General features: G+C 47.7%; 1 protein-coding gene across 1 annotated transcript; it reads right to left on the bottom strand.

The window, feature by feature from the left end:
• Window positions 1-5,380: 5,380 nt before the first annotated feature.
• On the bottom strand, window positions 5,381-21,794 carry MTHFSD (methenyltetrahydrofolate synthetase domain containing). Its single transcript, XM_021537942.2, is given in 8 exon segments — window positions 5,381-6,175; window positions 6,177-6,671; window positions 14,828-14,953; window positions 15,165-15,277; window positions 16,778-16,868; window positions 19,099-19,212; window positions 19,994-20,107; window positions 21,684-21,794. Coding segments are annotated over 8 exon segments (1,185 nt in total). The 3' UTR covers window positions 5,381-6,154.
• Window positions 21,795-21,864: the final 70 nt, after the last annotated feature.

Here is a 21,864-nt window from a genome sequence, read left to right as displayed (position 1 = left end):
GAAATGCCACACTCCAGAGGCTGAGCAGTGCAGGTGCCTGGAAACACTCGGAAAACACCAGATCCCTCTGGAAAAACACAAATATAGCTCTTGTCTGAACAATTACTCACTCTGAAATCTGAAGGAGTGGTAGCCATGGATATGGTAATGCTTAGAAATGTGGCAGCTTTCACCACATCGATGTTTCCCTTCTCCCCTTGGCCCTTTTTGGATCCCATTTAACTGCCCTGTGTGTTTTCTTTATTCTGTAAGGAAAGGTAAACCTGGCTTGGCTCAAAGTGTGGGATGGGTAACACATTTGTGTGACTGGGAGACCTCTGGAGGTGGCACATTTGGGGAATAATTTGTGTTTCACATCTTGTCTCCCAGAGCAGGAGCCGTGGTTGGTCCCTGGAAAGTTCTGGAGCAATGGGATTCAAGGCTCCAGGTATCCCCTGGGAGACAAAAAGTTGGAAACATCAGTTTTGTCACAGAGAAAAGCCCAACAAAGGCTTGGCTGAGGTTTTTTGAGAGCTTTTTCTGATTTTCTGGCCTGTCTTCATGCTGGTTTCCAAAGGGCTGGGAATGCCCAGTTGCCTCCAGTCTATCAGGAGCCATCTCTGCCTTCCCATCTGCAAAATGTGGATGCTCCTGGGGCAAAATTCTGGGAAAATTTTGGGAAAAAAAATCTCTTTGGCGCCTTGTCTCCAAAGAAGCAGAAGCTGTAGTTTATCCCTTGGCATATCAAGGTGCTGAGAACCTTGATGGAAAATTCTGGAACAGGAGAACCAGTGGGATTAAAGGAAGGCTCCCAGAGCCACCCCAATGCTCCTCGTTGGGAACATCAGTTCTGTCACACAGAAAAGCCCAAGAGGAGCTTGGTTGGAGGATTTTTAGAACTTTTTCTGGTTTTTTGGCCTGTCCTGCTGTTGTTTTCCAAAGGGCTGGGAATGCCCAGTTGCCTCCGGTCTATCAGGAGCCATCTCTGCCTTCCCATCTGCCAAACGTGGATGTTCCTGGGGCCGCAGCAGAGATGGAGCAGAGATAGATCCATATCCTGAACTCATTTCTCCCAGGCACTTCAGTGGGATGCCCAGCCCAGAACAATGGCAGGATACACGACCCTAAACATTCCTGCAGGGCTTTGAAAGATGAAAAGCAGAGATTTTGCTACCTATGTCAGAGGAGGGGCAGGGAAACGTTCCATGATGTTTATAGCAGCCATCACGGACATTGCACATGGAAACATGGGAAATGCTGCCCTTTTCTGGGAGGGAGATAATCTTTAAGAGATGGCAACCAGGAAATCAAAGCATTTGGTACACAACAGCCTCCCAAGCAGGGGGGTTTGCCCAAGGAACGTGGCCACGGCCACAGATGTTTCCTCCAGAGGCAGAAGTGCTGCGAGGGGCTGTTCCTTCGGAGGAACCGGAACGAGAGAAATCCCTGCACACGCTTTTCCTCCCCCTCCTCAACCCTGTGGAGAAAAAACAGCCCCAGTGCTGGATTTTTCAATGGAAACATTTCCCTAAAAGCCGTTTGTTCCTCCCTTTGGAGCAGTAGAAGATGATGAAATTAAAAAAAAAAAGCATGCACAAAATAAAGGCATGACTTGGAGACAATGTTTAACCATCCCTTTCCTGATTTTTTTTTTTTTTTTAATTGGGATAATGGGATAAAACCTCTATCCTTCCAGGCTGCTTCTTGGGAGGGGATCAGGGAGATGCTGGAGGGTTGGATGTGGACCTGGATGTGAGATGCAAGGAAAAAGCCTTGATGGTGAGAGATTTTCTTCTCCCTGAAAACAAACAGTCTCTGACTCTTGTAGCTCAGAGCTTACCCAGCTTGTTTACTGTTGTCTTTGGTGGCTTGAAGCTGTGTGGCCTTGTCTGTGTTCCAGGAAACGCATGGACATGGCTGGCTGAAGGAAAACCCTCACGCCTGTGCAGTTTTGGGGTGGCACAGAGCCACCCCGGCCTCATTGTTAGCAGATTCCAGCCTTGCCTCACTGCTCTGTGCCACACACCACGCTGGCACTGATGGCTTCCAACAAAAACCCCCTCCAAAGCCACCCTGTCCTCCACCACGGGGCTGGTGCTGGTTTCGCTCTGCGTTTCTGCCACGAATGAGGGTAGGGAGGAAGGGAGAATGGTCCTGGGAAGGTCACGTCCCTCGTGGACCACTGGTGGTCACTGCTGATCCCAAACCCAGCTCCAGGGCGTCACTCCAGACAAACTTCCCCCACTGAACCTTCAAAAACAGCAACAACAGCTCCACAGCAGCATCCCAAGTGTTTGTGCCATGAAAGGAGCTGGAAAGAATGTGCCTGACCACATGACAGGCGAGGACATCGGGCTGTGCAGAGAATAGAGAGCCTCAGCCTGAATTATTGGGAACAAAGTTGGCTCAGGAAAGCATTTCCCATTGTGCTGCTGAACGTTTCTTCTCATCACACAGCTCTGCTGTGCTAGGGATCACTTCACTCCCTGTGAAAAGCAGAGCAGAGATCTATCAGCAGCATTTCAGACTTCTCTGCAGCATCCAGGCACTGCTTTGCCACTGTTGATGGTTTTCTGGTGAGCCTCAAGCAGTAAAACTGGGCCAGGAGCCGCCCGAGATGAGGCACATTCTGTGTCTTTGTGCACAGGTCACAGCTACAGCAGGTACAGAATGAGGAATTATGGCTTGAGTAAGTATTCTGCTCTTTAAAGGCTGTTCATTCAGGCAGAGAGTATTTCAGGGTATGGATTTTATGGTTTGATTGTTGGTATCTTGCATAACCTTGGTCTCGACCAAAGTAAAACATCAGCAGGTTTCAATTCCTTGAGATTTCTTATCAGATCAGAACTCAAGGATTCGATAAAATCTCTTGCATTTCAGAGTTTTGGGGACTTACAGAAATGCCTCCTGACTCTGCTCTAAGTGATGCCTTCCTGAGCATGCAGAGAACCTGGAACAGCTCTGACAGAGGCAGACTGCCCCATTCACTTTTCCTACACCATCCCTTAGGTTCCTTTAGGGTCAGCCCACAAGAGAAAATCCACATCATACAGCTGGAGACACCAGAAGGCCGTGCAGGGCTGTGCCTTGGCCACTCTTGTGCTTAATTAATTTCATTTAATTCAACAGCACTTTGGCAGCTGGCACTGAAATGTCTTTTAGCTGGAGAAGAGCAGCAGCAGGAGCTCCATCCCTGCCCCTGCTTCCCTGACTCTCCAAGGTAGAACTGCACTGATTTCAGAGAGGGATTCACTGACTGGGATGGCAGCACCTGAATAACCTCCATCAAAAATACAAGGATCACTGCAGCATTTTTCCAGTCCATTCAAAATGCTAACAAGCTTAAGCTTACAGTAATTATTTTTCTTCCTAACCACAGTTCATAGAATCATAAAAGAGCTCCAGCATCATCAAATCCATTCTGTGACCCATCCCCACCTTGTCACCAGCCCAGAGCACTGAGTGCTTCCCTGGGCACCTCCACCACCTCCCTGGGGAGCCCATTCCAATCCCTGGCCACCCTTTCCGTGAAGAAATTCCTCCTGATTTCCAACCTGTTGCATACCCCTAGTTAGCATCTCCTCACAGCATGGTTTGGAGTTTAACTATCAGCTGGGAAAGCAACAGGATGTTGGGTAAACACAGTGAAACGTGGCAGTGAAATACATGAAAGAAAAAAAAATGACAGGCTGGAAAGAGGCAAGATTTTGGACACTGCTCACCTGTGGCTTCACCCAGAACCACAACTGCAAACAGAAAAACATCCAGATGTTTGTCCAAACAAAACTGGCCCCTGGCTGCAGGCTGGGCTGGCAGGAAAGCAAGCAAACGTACCACATTTACAGAACACATAAACAGATCTGCACTGAAACTCAAGATGGGAAGAAAGGAAAGAAGGTAGAGGATGTGATTCCCACAAATGTGACCAGAAAAGGGTGGATCCACCTGAAACGCAACAGGGGAAGTTTGAGATGCTGAAGTTTTCGTTGGCAGAGTCATTGGCTTTTAACTGCTAAGGTCACCTGGACATCTTCAGCAGAGCAAGAAATATCCCAGAGTCAAAAGGAACAGCAAATGATCTCATTACTCAATTTGCCATCATCTGGAAAGGGCAGGCAGGGATGGATAATTATTTTTTTGCTTTTCTTTCCTCTGCTTTGGAAGCTGATGATGCAGGGAGTGTGTTTGGGTAGTAACATAACCCTGGCTCTCAGCCATGAAGGCACAAGGCCTGAAATGAGACCCAGAGGGTTTTGTGCAGTGCTTGTCTGAATTTGGGCTCAGTGATACTGCAAATCACTTGGAGCTGTACAAAGAATGGAATGGAACTACTGATTTTTTCCAGATCCTTTGCTGACCTTACAAGAAGTTCACAGAATCACAGGATGGTTTGGGTTGGAAGGGATTTGAAAGATCATCGTGTTCCAACCCCTGTTGAACAAGACACCTTCCACCATCCCAGGGTGCCCCAAACCCAGTGTCCAGCCTGGCCTTGGGCACTTGCAGGGATCCTGGGCAGCCCCAGCTGCTCTGGGCATCCTCCCAGGGGGATTTCTCCCTGAGATCCCATCTAACCCTGCCCTCTGGCAGTTTGAAGCCACTCCAGAGCCATGTCCAGTGTCCCTCTCCATCGGGAGGAGGAGTCAGTTCCATTTGGAAAGTTCTGAGCTCACCCCTGAGCCTTCCTCCCTCCAGGCTGAACAATTCCAGCTCTCTGTACCTTGCCTCCATCCCTCTGCTCATCCTGCTGCCTCCTCTGGACTCTGCCAGCAGCTCCTGGTCCTTCCTGTGCTGGGATCCCAGGGATGGATGCAGCTTTCCTTCAGCCCTTCCCTGCAGAGCCATGTGATAACGCTGAGAACTTTTTATTTAATACTGAATAAACGTCTGACCCTCAGGGCATAATAATCTGCTTAAAATATACTTAACAGTACTCCCTGGCTAAAAAAAAAAAAACAACTTTCCAACTCTTACTTTAAAGAAAAAAAAATCCATTTAGATGCTTACTTTGACTACATGCCCAGCATCACTGGCAAAAGTGCTTCTGTTTAAAAAGGATGGCTGGGCCAAAATTTAACTTGTTTTTCAGGAATAGGAAACCCAAGGGGGAAGAAAAAGGTAATAAGAGCCATAGCAGATAAATCATTATTGGCTATTACACTGGAAGGGAATGTTCGTGTCCAGGACAGTGCCTGGGAGCACTTTCACCTGGAGAAGTTGGGTGGTTTGGTCTCACCCTCCTCACTGATGATGAGGAAGAGCATCAGGGATGCTCACACAGCATCAATCTCCAGCAAATTCCCAAAGAATTCCATGCCAGACTAAGCACCAACAAGTTCTGACCATGGTGTGCCTGCTTTTCATTTCCACAACAACAACAACAACAATAACATAAGTAATATTATAAATAATTATTATAATAAATTATTATTATTTCACAAAGGCAAAGGAATCACATCCCATTAGAAGGGACAATCAGGAAAAGCAGATAATTATAAAATTGTATAGCTAAATTATAACATTATAATTTTATAATTATTTGACCCATCAGAAAAGCAGTTTTGGGGAAAATCAGAGAAAACTGGGATTTGCTTTCCTAAGGTTTACCAAGGGCTGATTTAGCAAAAAGCTGAGAAAAGGGTTCCCATCTTTCCCACCAGCTCTTACTAGAGCTAGAACTAAGGCAGTGTTTCCACAGCCACTCTTCAAGGCACAAAAAGGAAAATCTCTTTCTCCCTGGTCATTTTTATAAAAAATAAATTGAAAACTTCCAACAGGCAGAGCCCATTTTTCAGTAAACAGGATTGTCAGCCTTAGGACAGATTCCTGCTGCTGGCTTTTACCCTCACAGGTATAAAGGGACAGGTCTGACCTCAATGAGTGACTGGAACCACCCTGCTGCAGGTGCTAAGGGCAGGGCTTGAAGCCAGGCTTAAAAAACCACCAAACAGCATCAAAAGCAGAGTGTGGGTACCTTGTGAGCAATTATTTATAGAGAAATGGCTCCCGTGTCACCTGTGGGGACAAACCCTTGCATGTCCAAGAAAGGTTGTGCAGAAATTTGGTTTTGTTAATCCTGTTACAAAAAAACCTTAAAACTTGAGGTTGGCTTCTCACAAAACAATGAAAACACACTTTTTTTGGGTTTTTTTTTGGTTTTTTTTCTCCTCCATCCTCATTTATGACCATTGATTTCCTCCTTGCCCTTTGCTCCTCTGGCTCTTGGCCAGCTCCACTCTCAGAGCGTTGCCCCCAAGGCTCAGGCCTTGCAAGGAGGACACAGCTCTGTGTGCAGCTCCCTGATCCCTGTAGTGCAGGAAAGCCCTGTGCTGTGCTCCCTGCCACTTCAAGCCAACAGGAACCACCTGCAATTCCCTCAGGGCACTTTTCAGCTCGCTCACTCTCAGGCTGCCAGGCAAGTTCCCCACAAACACAGTGCACATTGTGTCACATCCCTCGAATTTGGGATTTTCAGGATCACTTTCCACGTGGGGCTGTCCCACTGGAGCTGAGGCTGGAGCAGCCCGAGCTTGGAGATTTGCAGCCATCACCTCCTTGTTTGAAATTGTTCCTCTCTTGGTGTTTGCCAGGGCTGGGTGTTCATCCTGGAGGGTGACATCCTTGCCAGCCTGCTTCTCCCTGCTTTGAAGAGTCTTTAGGATGGGGATTTTCCCCAGCATCTCAGAGCTGACCTAAAAAGAAGGAAAATAATAATAATAATATTATAAAAGGATTTCTTGCCTTCCAGAAAAAGATGATCAGCATCAGGGCTCGTTTGTGCCATAAAAAGAGAGGAACCTTATCCTGCTGCCACACAGAGTGCCAGAGCATTCCAAATGTTCCTAATTGCTGCTCTGATTGGGAAGTCTCCCTAAATACACACTGCAGGACAAAAATAAACATCAGTGGCTCCTGAAGTGAGCAGCACAACATGGATCCAGCAGGCAAATCCCAACCTAAATCAGGATTATTCAATCTGACATTTATTTATCCGAGTGCCTTCAGATCTGCATTCTGCCTGTTCTCTCTGTGTTTGCTTTGTCTGAAAGCCTGTGCTCCTGCCCTGGCAGAATCCATCCCAACCCCTGGCATGGCACAATTCCACAAATCCCTGCCCTGGCACAATCCTATACAATTCCCTGCCCTGGCAGAATCCATGCCAATCCCTGTCCTGATAGAATTCCACATAATCCCTGCTCTGGCAGAATCCTACACAATCCATGGCCTGGCAGAATCCTACACAATCCCTGGCATGGCAGAATCCATGCCAATCCCTGGTCCTGGCAGAACCCATCCCAATCCCTGCCCTGACAGTATCCTGCACAATCCCTGGCCTGACAGAATTCCACACAATCCCTGACCTGCCACAATCTATCCCAACCCCTGCCCAGGCAGAATCCTACACAATCCCTGTCCTGGCAGAACCCATCCCCATCCCTGCCCTGACAGAACCCTACACAATTCCCTGTCCTGGCAGAAGCCATCCCAATCCCTGGCCTGGCAGAAGCCATCCCAATCCCTGATCCTGACAGAATCCATCCCAATCCCTGTCCTGGCAGAAGCCATCCCAACCCACCAGACACTTCCATTCTCAGAGCTCCTGGTGCTCTGCTCCCCCAGCACAGGATATCCCGTGGGCTGGCTCACACAATGGTGGAAGCTGCAGCAGGAGCGTGCCTTGGAGCAGGGTTCCTGTGGATGTGGGCCCAGCTGGAGGCACATCCCCTGCTTGGGGCACATCCCCTCTGTGCCATCCGACCTCCCACACCACCCACAGCTCCTCAGATCCCACGTGGATGTGCTGGAGCAGGGAAGGGAAGCGCTCGGACACTGCGCTCCCACTGTGAGCCCGTTACTCCTTCCTTCTGTCCATCCATCCATCCATCCATGCCCTGCTCCCAAAGAGCTTTTCTGGAAGGGCTCTTCCCCTCAGCAGCTGAACCCCATCCATGTGAGGCATGAGATGCCCCAGGCTGCACTCAGACACTGGCAGGAAATGCACTGGTTCCCCAGCTCATGTGGTCGAGCTCTTGGCTTGCACGCTGAGCTTGGAAGGAGGAGGAATTCCTGCTTGGCTGCTGGACAAGTCCAACATCCATCAACACCAGATCCAATGCTGAAATGTAGGGAGCAAAACAGAGCCTGGGGAAGCAATGCCTGAGCTAGCAGAGACCCAGGCTGGTAGCCCAGAATGGGAGAGGGCCACCACCCTCAGCAGGCTGGACTGAGCAGCACCAGGACATCCCAGCCAGCACAGCCTGCAGAGCTCCCAGCTAAGACCTCACCCACCCCAGAGCCCCTGAATGAATTCCTGCTCCTCCAGTTACAGCCACAGCCAGCCTGGATCTGCACAACATCAAGCTCAGCTCTCTGGGGACAGCAGCTCAGCTCTGAAGTGACTCGAGGAAAAGCCAAGGCAGGGTGGGGGCAATGTCAGGATGAGGTGACAGGCAAGTCACTCAACAGAATTCTCTTAATCTTCTAAAGAGCAAACAAGCAGGATTTATTTCAGGCTGGAACTAAATAAAAACATAATTTCCATAAAGCCTGTGCTAGTTCTGCTAACACAACATCAAACAGCAGGATTTGCTCTGGGGATTGCTCCAGGAGCCTCCACACACAGAAAGGTGCAGAGCATTTCCACATTTTACAGAGTTATTATTCTGTGGATGCTGGGGCTGATTTGTTTTTCTCAGCCAGGAATTCCAAGTGCTGTGTCTGACAGCAAGCTCCCCTTCCCTGAGTGATACAACATCAAACCAAGGGCTGAAGGATCTCACTTTGATTGTACTGGCCAACAATTAAGAATGTTTGCTGTCCTCTGTCAAATTTGGATGTGAAATGTAAGCTCTATGCTAATTAAACCAAACAGGAAAAACATTTTTCTGTTCTCATGCAACCAATCACTCCTGGCCCCAAAGCACAACCCAAGAACAGTTCCTTTCATCCTGAAATTAAACTCAGTTGCCAAGGCACGGGTTGGGTGTTTGGTCAGAAAGGGAAATGCTACCAAGGGCAAACCCTCAGGGCTTTGGAGATTAGGGCAATCAGAGATGGGCACTGAGAGGATAAACCCTGGAATTCCCAGGCTTTCAAGGACAATCCAAGGGCAGGATTTAGATAATCCAGGGAACAGCATTTCTAAGAGACTTCCACCAGGCATCCCCTCTCACGAAGTAGATTTTGGCATCAGACTGCAGCTCTTGGAGCTACTGTTTCAGGCTCCTGGCAGCCTCAGGAAGATGCAGTGACAACAGCACTTATGTTTTAGGAGGAATTTCTGCACAGAAGGGGGGATTAGACATTGGAATTACTGCCCAGGGGCGTGGCGGAGTCCTCATCCCTGGAGGTGTTAATGGAAAGACAGGACACGGCACTCAGGTGTCTGCTCTGGGATCAGTCACAGGTTGGGCTTGGTGATTTTGGAGGTGTTTTCCAACCTCAGTGATTCTGGGATTTTCATAAGGGCTATGAACTATTTTCTTTAAAGTTCTGATCAAACACACCTTTAAAGTTCTGATCAAACAGTGATTCTTGACATTCCCTCAAAACCCAGCCCTGTGCAAACACAACAGCAACAGACCTTCACTAAAGCAACAAAGGCAGCTGATTTGAGACTTCTATTTTTTTTTGTCTTAGCAAAGAGTTGTAAAAAACATTAGGCAAATTCTGACACTGTCAGCTGACACCCTCCTGTCACAAGAGACACAGAGGATTTACCTTGAGGGCTTTTTTCTCTGGGCTCTAGGAGAAAATTTCAGCTGGGTCAAACCTTCTAAACCTGTCCCTGTTTTCTCCCACTTTTATGCCATGGGAAGGCAGAAACTTGATTTGGGATTTCAATTCAACAAACAAATCCATTGGGTTTTGGGGGTGAGAACTAAAAGGGAAAAGGGGGCAGTGGGTGGCAGGGAGAGGAAAAAGCTTGTTCTGCTCTGTTGCAAAAGAGCAAACAAAAGAACCCTGTGATAGCACAATGTGTTGCTGATTACAATAATGCAAAAAGTTCCTTTTGAGGAGCTGGGGAGGACTGCAAGGATTTATTTCCATGTGGAGAGAGGCCAAAGATATTCCTGCTCTCTTTCAAACAAGCTGCACACTTCTGGGTTCTGTGCTGGCTGGTCAGCCCTCCCTAGCCTTGCTTAGCCCTATTCCTGTCCCTACCTCCTGCTTTTGGCTAAACCAGAATTTAAGGGACATCCCAGCCCAGGTCTGGTTGATCCATCTATGTGAACATGGGCAAAGCCAGCACTGAAAGCTTCTCCCATCCCTTTAAAGCCAAGGGCAAAACATTTCCTGATGTTTTGAAACTTTGGATTGAGTGTTGGGATTTAGCTTTTCTACTGAAACCAAAGCTGATGTTCCCTATCATCCCCTGACCAGCAATTCCCAGACCAATTCCACACTTCAGCCCTCTGGGGTTGGCCAAAAGAAGTGCTCATGGGTCTGTGCCATAAACTCTGAAGTGATTTGGGTTAAAAATAACTCTGCCAAAGGCAATTAATCATTTAATAATCCCTGCCATGGCTGGGAGAGCCTTGGGGAAAGAGGACAGCAGGCTGGATAAATTCTTCTGGCACACAATTGCTGGGAAAGGAGCTGAGGAGGGGAATGTGGCCCCTTTCTGACAGAAACCTGAGGAAAAAAGTCCTGGATGCTGAGTGCCAACACAAATCTCCCAACAGCATCCATGGCTATGACACCAGGTTTGATCCCAAAATGTGGTGGCAGATGGACTCCTGAGCATCCCTGCTGGAACACCAGGGCTCTCCTCACCCTCTGCCCTCCCAGATCTCTGATCAGAGCCACTTCCCATACTCTGCTGTGGAGAATGAAGGATTCTCTGTGTCAGAGTGAGTAATGCTCACCCCTGAGCCAGCCCAGGCCAAGGCAGACAGCACCGAGATCTCCCTGGAAGCACTGCAGTCCTGAGAGAGGCCCACTGGGATGGGATGGGATGGGATGGGATGGGATGGGATGGGATGGGATGGGATGGGATGGGATGGGATGGGAGGCTGTCCTTATCCTGCTATTTCACTCTGCTTCCCACAGTTCCTCATCTCAATGACACAGGAACACCTGGATTTTGTGAGACCCCACCTGGAATCCCGTGCTCAGCTCTGGCGTCCCCAGCAGCACAAAAACATGGAATGATGGATCAAGTCCAGAGGAGGCCACAAAGTTGGTAGAAGGATTGGGACACCTCCCCTGTGGGGACAGGCTGAGAAAGCTGGAGTTGTTCATCCTGGAGATATCCCAGCACCTTCCAGGATCTGCATAGGCTACAAGGGAGCTGGAGAGGGACTGCTCATCAGTGACAGGACATGGGGAATGGCCTCAGAATGGAAGAGAGGAAAATTTAGTTTAGATACAGAGAAGGAATTGTTCCCTGGGAGGGTGGGCAGGCCTTGGCACAGGCACCCAGAGCAGCTGTGGCTGCCCCTGGATCCCTGGAAGTGTCCAAGACCAGGCTGGACAGGGCTTGGAGCAACCTGGGACAGCTGGGAAGGTGTGCAGGGGCTTGGAATAAGATTCTCTTCCAAATCCCTTCCAACCTGACCCATTCCATAATTTTAAGATGAAGGCTGATGCTGCTGCCCTGGCAGCTGCAAACAGCACCAAACATCTCCAGTGCTGCAGATCCATCAGCCCTTCCAAACAGGTGAGCAAAAGCTGTTTGCAAGGCTCATCTCAGAGGGTTCTGACCCCAGATTGTCCAAAACCTCCTTGGGACAGACCCAACTTTTCATGCTGTGCCCTCTTGCCATGCTGTGTCCTCGTTTCCAGGAGCTCTGAGCAAACAGGGATTTGTGGCACAGACAAGGCCGGGGCAGCAAGGCCAGCACGGTTGAACATTTTATCATTCACTTGCACAAAATGTCCAAATATGTGCACACAATCCAAGGACATATTTCTGGGAGCTGGCAGCCTGTGGAGCCTGCTGGTGTCCCTCAGGAGAAACTTGTGCAGCCCACACTTGGAATCCACCCGTGCATGCCGGGGACTGCAGCGAGGCTCAGCTTGGCAAAGGTGCTGAGATGTGGGGAAGCATTCCCTGCCCCCAGCATCCCAAAAACCACCCCAAAACAAAGCCCTGCCTACACTGCCTGCAATTTCAGTGGCAAAATCCTTCTGCTGAAGGATTTGCCAGCTTGGATGGGTGCATTTTTTGAGTTTTTCCATTCTGAATGCTCTATCACACACCCAAAGATGTTTGTTGTTAGAGGGTTTCCATCTCTGCCACTGGGATTCCCCCACAGTTAATTTCATTTCATTTCATGAAAATTCTTTTCCTACTGCTATAAAATTCTCAGCAAAAGAATTATTTCAAAACCAAAAGGAAATACTTGCTAAAATATAGTGATTTTTCCACCACCTACTCTTCTTTCCCTCTTCATAAACCCAAATATTTTAATTTGTCTGTACAGTTTCAATTTATAATAAGCACAGCACAAATAACTTGATAATTGGGACAAATATAATAGCCAGTGCCCCAGATAAAGATCAGAGTAACCCATAGAAAACATTAAATGAGAAAGCAAGTAGCTTCATGAATTTAGAGTTCCCAGAAACAATGGGTTGGATTTTCAAGGCAGATGAAGCCAAATAATTCTCCACTGGCATCCAAATAAAGTTTTCCAGAGTGCTCAGCTCTCAGCAGCTCTTGCTGCCCTCCAGTAACTCAAATTGATGTCCCAAAACTGTGACCTCAGAGGCACAAAAGTCCCACAGACACCCCCCCAGCACTGTGGATTTAGAAGTGTTTCTGGAGTGCTTGATAATGATTCTTTGGTATTGATGATGTTGTGGCTCTTGCACTTCCTTGAAAGTCCTTGAACAGCTCAGAACACACAAGAGCACTCCAGGAAAATGCAGCCAAGGATTTGTTTGCACCTCCTCCCCTCTGGAGCTGAGGGTGCATTACTGGCAGCACATCCTTGCAGCAATCCCATATTTGCAAACACCTGGATTTCAAACTCCTAAACATTGTCCTGGCCTCATCCAGCCCTGCTCCCCAAGGATCAGCTTTTATTTTTTTTTTTTAACAATGTATTTTCCACCTCACAAGTCTTCACAAGGAAGTTAAGCTACTCTCTGTTGACAAAAGCCCGTGTTTAGAAGTGGATGATTTATTTACTCACTGCCTCTTGGTTCATTTAGTTTTGCTCTAAGAACAGGAATGCATCAGCAAAGCCAGGATTTGAAAGAGAAAAGGATGGAGAGAAAATGATGGGGAAGTAGCCAGGAAAATCCAAAGGGCAAATACTTAAATAGCCCCTATCAAATGCTGCCTTTTTCACACCCTGGTGATTAACCAGACCTCCCACCTCCAAACCCCTCTGTGCAGAGCTGAACATTCAGATACCACCAGAGGCACACACAAAATAAATGTCACTCATTTCCCTGGGGAATCCTGACAATTTCTGCTTCATATAGACACCACATTTTGTTCTGTTCCCAAAATGACAGAAAAGTGATGATTATCCCTGGTTTTCTCCAATATTGCCATTTAATCCACACAGCTCCAAACAAAAGGTGTTAAATCAACACTCAAATACAAATAAAGGGTCAATCTGTGCTCCACTCTCAGTGAAAGCTGCAAAAAATTCAGTTTCTGCTAAAGGCGCAAAAAAAGAAATAAGAAAAGTGTCAGCAAGGCCACTTACTGAGAAGTCTGACACCAAGACAGACAAACTGATCAAAAATATGTTGGCAGGATGGATGGAGCACAAGGGGTAGGCCTTCAACACAATTACATTCAATAATATCCTAAAAAAAATTACAATTCAAAAATAATTCAATGGAAAAAATGCACTAGGACAGACAGAGCTGTTATTTATTTATTTATAACCTCAAATCTTCAACCACAGGCAGGGTAAAATGCTCTCCCACTATTGGAATAAAAATAGTCCTGGCTAGAATTTGTTTGTTGTAGATACATTACCTAAAGAAATTTAACTCTTTTAGCTGGTTAGCAAATTTTAACAAACAACTTTTGATTTCCCTGGGAGTATTCCCTTAAAATTCCTCAGTTTCTGCAAGATGTGGGTGCACAATTCCTCATTTCAGCATTCCTGCTGTACTCACTCATGCAGGATTGTGTCTGCTCCCTAACTGGATGATTTTAGAAATGAAAATCCAATGACAAAGAAAAAGTTTTCCCAGCAGGAACCTCCAGTAAAACAATTCACTCAAGGCTTTCCTGAAATTATTTGGGAAGCTGAGGAAGTTTCTGACACTGGGCAGGGGGAAATGGCCAAATCCATAACAGAGGAACTTCCAATAAAGATTCATGTTTAAAGTCCCTTTTCTCCCACCTGAAAACGAGCTCCAGCCACAAATTTATCCTTGGAAAGTGAATCCACTGCAGAAACAGGGATGTACCAGCAGCAGGTTTTGTTTTCCTTTCACAACCAGAGCAGCACAGACTTTACCCACCAATTCCACCCCTGTGGGACAGCTCCCACTATCCCAAATTGCTCCAAGCCCATCCAGCCTGGCCTTGGACACTTCTAGGAAGGGGCAGCCAGCTCTTGATAACCCATTGGAAACAGCAACCTCAGATGTAGGGAAATATCTCTCCTCCTCACCATCACCCCTCAAACCCTTCTGCTCACAGATGCTGCTGTTTTGTTTCACCTGACAAGCACATCTGCTCTTTCAGCAAGTATTTCTAATTTTAAAAAAATTGTTTCTATATAAAAATGGAGGATTTATCAGCAGGTTTTTGGTACCAGTAAGCCACCAGCAGCAAAGGTTTAAGATTTAACTTGAATGAAGATTGAACTTGCCTTGTGCCACCAGCAGCAAAAGGTTTAAGATTTAACTTGATTAAGAAGGAACTTGCCTTGTGCCACAGTATTCCCTGAGGTTTTGGTCGTTTGCAGTTAGTTTTGATAGTCTTTGTTGGAGTGAGGATGTAATCCACAGTTAAATCATGATCACCCAGGAGCTCCTCTGCTATGTCAAGCACCTACAAGGCAGAGATTTGGTTAAGTAGCTAAAAACAAACTCCCTAAAGCTGTGCCCCATTCCTGGTGTCTTGTCACATGAAAATCCATCAAAGACAATAGGAATAAAGATGCCAAACCAGCTTCATTCCATGTCTCCTCTCGAGACAGAGCAGGAAGTGTCCCAGAGCTCCCTCCCAGCTGCAGAGGGGATATTTGAACATCTGAGCTCACCTGGCAGTCGTGCACGATGGTAACCACAGGTGTGTCCTCCTGCACTGCACCCATGGACACCATCATTGCATATTCCATGTCTGCATAACCTTCCCCTTTGCCAATTCTCCAGCCTAAAGCACAGAAAAGTGAAAAAAAAACCAACCCAAACAGCACAGTGGAAAGTTGTTGTTAAAATGGTGTAATTAACCCAGCAGTCTGCAAGTTGTAACTCTGGAAAAAATCAGATCAGCATCTCTCACAGAGTGTAGCTTTCCTTGAAATCGGCACTGAAATGAACTAAAACACCAGTTTCAATGACTCCTAAAAGATCCCAGAAGCTTCTTATTCAGAATAAACAAATTAAAAGCAGTTAAACCAGCAGTTTATTTAGCAATTGTATTTAGAACCTTCTATACATGTCCAACACAGGTTAATGTGGGTAAAGAGGAACCTGGGTCACATATAAAAACTGTGTTATTTTAGGCAAGGGATAAAGTCAGTGGAAAATTTTTCAGCACCAGCAGGTTTCCAAAACACTAGAAAATGCAAAATCTGATCCCCAGACAGGTCCTGAATCAGCAGGTCTAACACGTGTCCTTTCACACAGCCTGTGTGAGCAGAGCAGATCTCTGAGCAGGAGCCTGCTTGGGCTCCTGTCAAACACAAAGAATTGTTTGCCTCAAGAGCTTTCCTGAAGGCCAAAACATCTCTGAGCCCACTGCTGTGTGCCCACTGCATCCTGAGGCATCCCAGCTTCCTGCTGGGACTGGGAGCAGGGATTTGGCACACACAAAAGAGCCAAGACCACAACTCAGCTCCATGGATAAATCTGTCTCTGCCACGTGGTGTGGCCTTCCTGCCACTGTGCTGGGACTTGGGACTCTTATAGATGAAAATTAGTCTAGCTAAATTAAAAAAAAAAATAATAAAAAATTTATTTAGGATCGAATTCTCTCTGAGCCAGCCACAAGGAAAAGGACAGAGCTGAGCCTGAGTTTGGCATGGGTGAGTGACAGGAAGGAGCCTCTCAGCAGAGGTTCCCCTGGGCACACACACCACCCTCCTGGGCCCTGCAGTTCTTATAGGAAATGTTCTGCCTGAGGCCAGGATTTCAGCAATCCACCTTTTCTTTCTATTCAGAGTCCCACATATTCCTAAAGCTCTTTTCCCCCAGCTGGGGTTGAACAGTCCAGGTCCAGGTGTGGATTTTTCCTGATGGTTACAGAACTGCAGCATTCAGATGTATCAGCCCGGAGGACTCCAGTGATCCCAATCTTGGGTCCTTACCAGGATGATCAGCTCCCAGGTCCTTTGGTATTGATCAACTCCCAGGTCCTTTGGTATTGATCAGCTCCCAGGTGTTCCAGTATCACCTTCTAGGACAGCCCATCTCCACACCAGCCACATGTATTAAATTGTAAATGAAGCATTGTCCAAAAAATAAAACCAGCTCTGGTGTAACCGAATATGTGTGTGGGGGGGGCAGCTCACAGTGCTGGTGTGTGTATTTTGTAATAACTAAATATTATACATGCCAAATCATATTTCCCTTGATTCAATACAACCATATTTCATTGGTGCAAATTATAATCATACATAACAGGACCTTCCTGCTGGAGGTTTTTCCTTACCTTTTTCAGAGACAGCCACTGATCCCACAACAACCAAGTCCACTTGTGCTTTCCCATCCAGCCCCACAGGCACGCTATAGTCTTTTACACCCTGCAGGAAAGAAAAACAAAACATTTGAGGCTTGCAAAGTGCACAATCTTCCAAGAACTGAGGAAGAAATGCAGGATATTTTGATAAATCCAAGTAACTCCCCACATTTCCAAGTGTCTCTTCCATGTTTAGCCAAGCTGTACATGTCTGGGAAGTTATCCCCCAGGGAATCCTAGAATAGATTCCCTACTACAGTGACAGGAATTTTGGCACACTGCAAGGAGGGCTGAGGGAGGTGGGCACTTTTAGAAGCAAGGTTTTATATTTAGGATCAAAACCTGATAATTTTGAAACACTTTTTTGGAAATCTGTTCCTAAAAAAGAGGGCAAGTGACACTTCCTATTTACACTTCCCCACTCTACTAAAATCTTGAGGAATACCAGAGCACTACAAATGCTTCAATTAATTCTGAAATACAAATCACAAAGTTAATTTAGACACAGACAGCTACAGCACATAGAAATCTGAAGTTACAAAAAGTGATACAATTTTTATTTCTTCTCCTCTGTGTTCAACCCCACCCATTCTTCTTCAATCTGTTCTCATTTTAATGAAAATTCTGTCCAGACTGCAGAAATTAAAAATTATGTTTACTTGAATTTTAAATATCAGAGGTTTAGAACTATTAAAAATAGATAAATTCAATTTAATTTATTTAATTAAAAAACATTGAATTGTGATTCAATCACTCCCAACGTATGTGTACAGCACATACTGCAAATGTTCCTCACACCAAATCAACTCGCTGCTAATTATAAATTCACAATATTAAAATCACAATAAAGAGCCAGACATTTTCTGTGCAGAGCACAAACCCCAGGAATTCAGTAATTTGTGCCTGACTATCAGCACTAATGCCCATCAGGCATTCCCAGCAGTGTGGTAAGGATTGTTTGCACAGTGCTTTGTAAATACAAACTGCCAACAGCATTTTTTTCATTAGTGGGCTGGGGGAAAAACCAGACACATGGTGGTAAGAGCCCAGATCAGACAGCAGGCCAAGAGAAAGGTCTCTTGCAAAAATGCTCTTCAGCCCTGAACAGCTTAATTAGTTAATGACTGCAACAGAACTTCCAACAAAGAAAGCAACTACTAATTACCAGCCATTTACAACCTCAGTTGTTGATGGGGTCGCTGCAGAACTTTATTGCCTTTAGCAGGAGATAAAGGAGGAATAAATCCCTGCAGGAAGCAGATAAAATGGATGTGAAAGCTGCAGGGCTGTGCGGCCCCAGGGCTCAGCTGTACGGTGAGGCTGAACACGAGAGGGCAGCAAGAGACCGCAGCAAGAGACTGCTGCAGAGCTGAAACCTCAGCTCGTGTGCTGGCCTCGCAGAGTGCAAACCCAAAATTCACCACAATTCCATTCACCACAACTCACCACAACTCACAATTCACCACAATTCACAATTCAGTTCACCACAATTCACCACAGTTCACCACAATTCACTATTCAATTCACCACAGTTCAATTCACCACAATTCACCACAGTTCACCACAATTCACATTTCACAACAATTCACAATTCAATTCACCACAGTTCACCACCATTCACCACAATTCAATTCACCACAATTCACCAGTTCACCACAATTCAATTCACCACAATGCATCACAATTCAATTCACAATTCACCACCATTCACCACAATTCAATTCACCACAGTTCACCACAGTTCACCACAATTCAATTCACCACAATTCACCACAATTCAATTCACAATTCACCACAATTCACCACAATTCAATTCACCACAGCTCACCACAATTCAATTCACCATAATTCACCACAATTCACCACAATTCAATTTACCACAATTCACAATTCACCACAACGCACCACAGCTCACCACAATTCACCACAATTCAATTCACGGCTCTTTGGATGCTGTGTTCCATTCAAAACCTCAATTTTTCTATCTGGTAACACCTAAGGGCACTAGAATATCCCCCAGAGGGTTCAGCAGCTCAAAAGTGCAGAATGTAGGAGCATGAAGAAAGATCTGACTCACCTCAAGTCGTTCATCATTTTCCAAAGAAATGAGAAATATCAATTCCAATCCCTTTCAACCCTGCTAAGACTGAATTTTCTCCTGATTTCAGTATTATCAATGTACACAAGCCCAGGAATAACATCCTAACAGGAAGGGATTTCAGGTTTTCCAACTTCCAGCTGGTCCATCCTAAGGCCACAGGTAAATTCAGCCCTCCCTGACTCCAGATTCCCACCTGAGATGTGGCACACCTTCTCAGCATCTCCTTGGTTGCACCGGGGGGAGGAACAATCCTGTTGAACAGCCCAGACCTCAGACGTGGTGTGGGAACCAGCAGAGTCTTCCTTGCCTGGGGAACCACATGAGAACGTTCATTTAACACTGAAGAAATATTTTTATTGTCACACAGTAAAAACCACATGGCCAAATATTTAATTTTTGATGCTGCAGATTGTGTAGTGCTTGTAAGATTAATTTCTTCCAATACAGGAAAATTCCATTGAAAGATTGATTGAAGAAATAAAGGTAAAATAGAGATCTGAAGATATTTCAGGACATACCTTTAATGACAATTCCTCCTTTAAAGCTATGTCTCTAAATAGCTTTATGAGATAATTTCAAACTGACAAAGGGTAGAGTTAGATGGGATATTGGAAAGAAATTCCTCCCTCTGAGAGTGGGCAGAGAAGGTGTCCAGAGGAGCTGTGGCTGCTTCTGGATCCTTGGAATGCCCAAGGTCAGGTTGAACTATGAGGCTTGGAGCACTCTGGGATGGTGGCAGAGTTAGATGGGATACTGGGGAGAAATTCTCCCTGTCAGGGTGGGCAGAGAAGGTGTCCAGAGGAGCTGTGGCTGCTTCTGGATCCCTGGAATGCCCAAGGCCAGGCTGGACACTGGGGCTTGGAGCACTTTGGGATGGTGAAAGGTATCTCTCGCCATGGCAGGGGGTAGAAACTGAATTACCCTTCAAATCCCTTCCAACCTAAACCACTCCATGATATTGATATTGATTTGATATTGATTTGCTATCCACACACTGCTGCACATAAAACCCTTTGAAGATGCAGTGCCAGGTGTTGCTGAGGTGTTGCTGTCCCCTCCCAGCTCCTCCTCAGGGCTTGCCCAGGTACCTGCAGAGCTGCCAGCCGGGCACCTTCCAGAGGTTTGTCAGGATCCACCTTCACCTCCCGTGCTCTGCTGAACACATCGAGCTCCCTGAGAGAGCAGCAGGCCTGCAGAGAGCCCTGAGAGAGGGAGGGAGCCAAGAGCAGAACAGTTTTGATTTTGATTTTGGTATTTTTACTCACTTCCAGCGTTAGGAAGCGGGCCTTCCTCTGGGGAGCGTCGGGGTTGCATTTTACAGTCCGGGCAGCCCGGAATTCCTGCAAGCCCAGCAGCCTGGTGGCAGCATGAGAGGAGCCCTGCGTGCAGAAAATATCACCCAGGAGCTCACAGAAAACATCACCCAGGAGCTCACAGAAAACATCACCCAGGAGCTCACAGAAAACATCACCCAGGAGCTCACAGAAAACATCACCCAGGAGCTCACAGAAAACATCACAGGAGCTCACAGAAAACATCACCCAGGAGCTCACAGAAAACATCACAGGAGCTCACAGAAAACATCACCCAGGCCACTTCAGAGCCTTTCCCCCTCTGATTTCGGCAGGTTTTTCATTGAGGGCTGTTCATTTTCTGCCAATGCCCAGTGGCAGGCGGGCCAGGGCTGGGGTGGGAGGGTGGAACTCTGTTCCTGCTGAGGGACCTCTGATTTCCCAGCCATGTGAACCCTTTGGGGTCTGTCACTGACAATTGGGGTTGTTTGCTTTCCTTCCAGGGCTGTGGGGAGCTGGGGGGACTGAGAGGACTGGGGGGCACTAGGGGGAGAACTGGGGGTCACTGGGAGGCACTGGGGGGGAACTGGGAGGAACTGGAGGGCATTGGAGGGGCACTGGGAGGAACTGGGGCACGGTAGGGGTAACTGGGGGGCACTGGGGGGAGCTGGGGGGAACAGGGGTGGAACCTGGGGGGGAACTGGGGGGCACTGGGAGGAACTGGGGGGCAATAGGGGTAACTGGGGGGCACTGGGGGGGACTGGGAGGAACTGGGGGGCAATGGGAGGGGGACTGGGAGGGAACTAAGGAGCATAGCGGGGGTAGTGGGGGGAACTGGGGGGCACTAGCAGTAACTGGGGAGGGACTGGGGGGCACTGGGAGGCACTGGGGGGTAATTGAGGAGCATGGGGGGGTAGTGGGGGGAAACTGGGGTGGAACTGGGAGGCAACTGGGGGGAACTGGGGGGGCACTAGGGGTAACTGGGAGTCACTGGGCAGGAATTGGGAGAACAGGGGAGCACTGGGGGGGAACTGAGGAACACAGTGAGGGCACTGGGGGGAACTGGGGGGGAACTGGGGAGGAACTGGGGGACACTGGAGGGAACTGGGGAGGAATTGGGGGGCACTGTGGGGGAACTGGGGGGCACTGGAACTACTTGGGGGGAACTGGGGGCCACTGGGGGGGAATTGAGAGGAACTGGGGGGTAACTGGAAGGACTGGGGGAAACTGGGGGGCACTGGGAGGAACTGTGGGGGAACTGTGGGGCACTGGCGGGGAACTGAGGAGCATAGCGGGGTCACTGGGGGCCACTAGGGGGTAACTGGGAGGGACTGGGGAGGAACTGAGGAGCATACGGGGGGTAGTGGGGGGTGCACTGGAGGGGGCCGGGCTGCAGCGGCGGCAGGGGAGGAGCAGGAGGATTCAGCAGCAGCAGCGGCAGGAGGGTCCGGAGGGCTCGGAGGACTCGGCCCGGCAGCCGCCGTACCTGGAAGTTGGGGATGCGGCCGCGCACGGGCCGCGGGAAGGCGGCCAGGCCGGAGCTCTCCAGGTGCCGCCACACCTCCTCCCGGATGTCCGCCTTGCAGCGGGCCGCCATCGCCGTGACGTCACCGCCCTGACGTCACCGCCGCCCCTCACGCGGCGGTGACGTCACTACCGCCAAGCCA

Source organism: Lonchura striata, chromosome 13 (assembly GCF_046129695.1).
Source record: "Lonchura striata isolate bLonStr1 chromosome 13, bLonStr1.mat, whole genome shotgun sequence".
Taxonomy (NCBI): Eukaryota; Metazoa; Chordata; class Aves; order Passeriformes; family Estrildidae; genus Lonchura; species Lonchura striata.
This window is presented reverse-complemented; position numbering and strand designations above follow the sequence as displayed.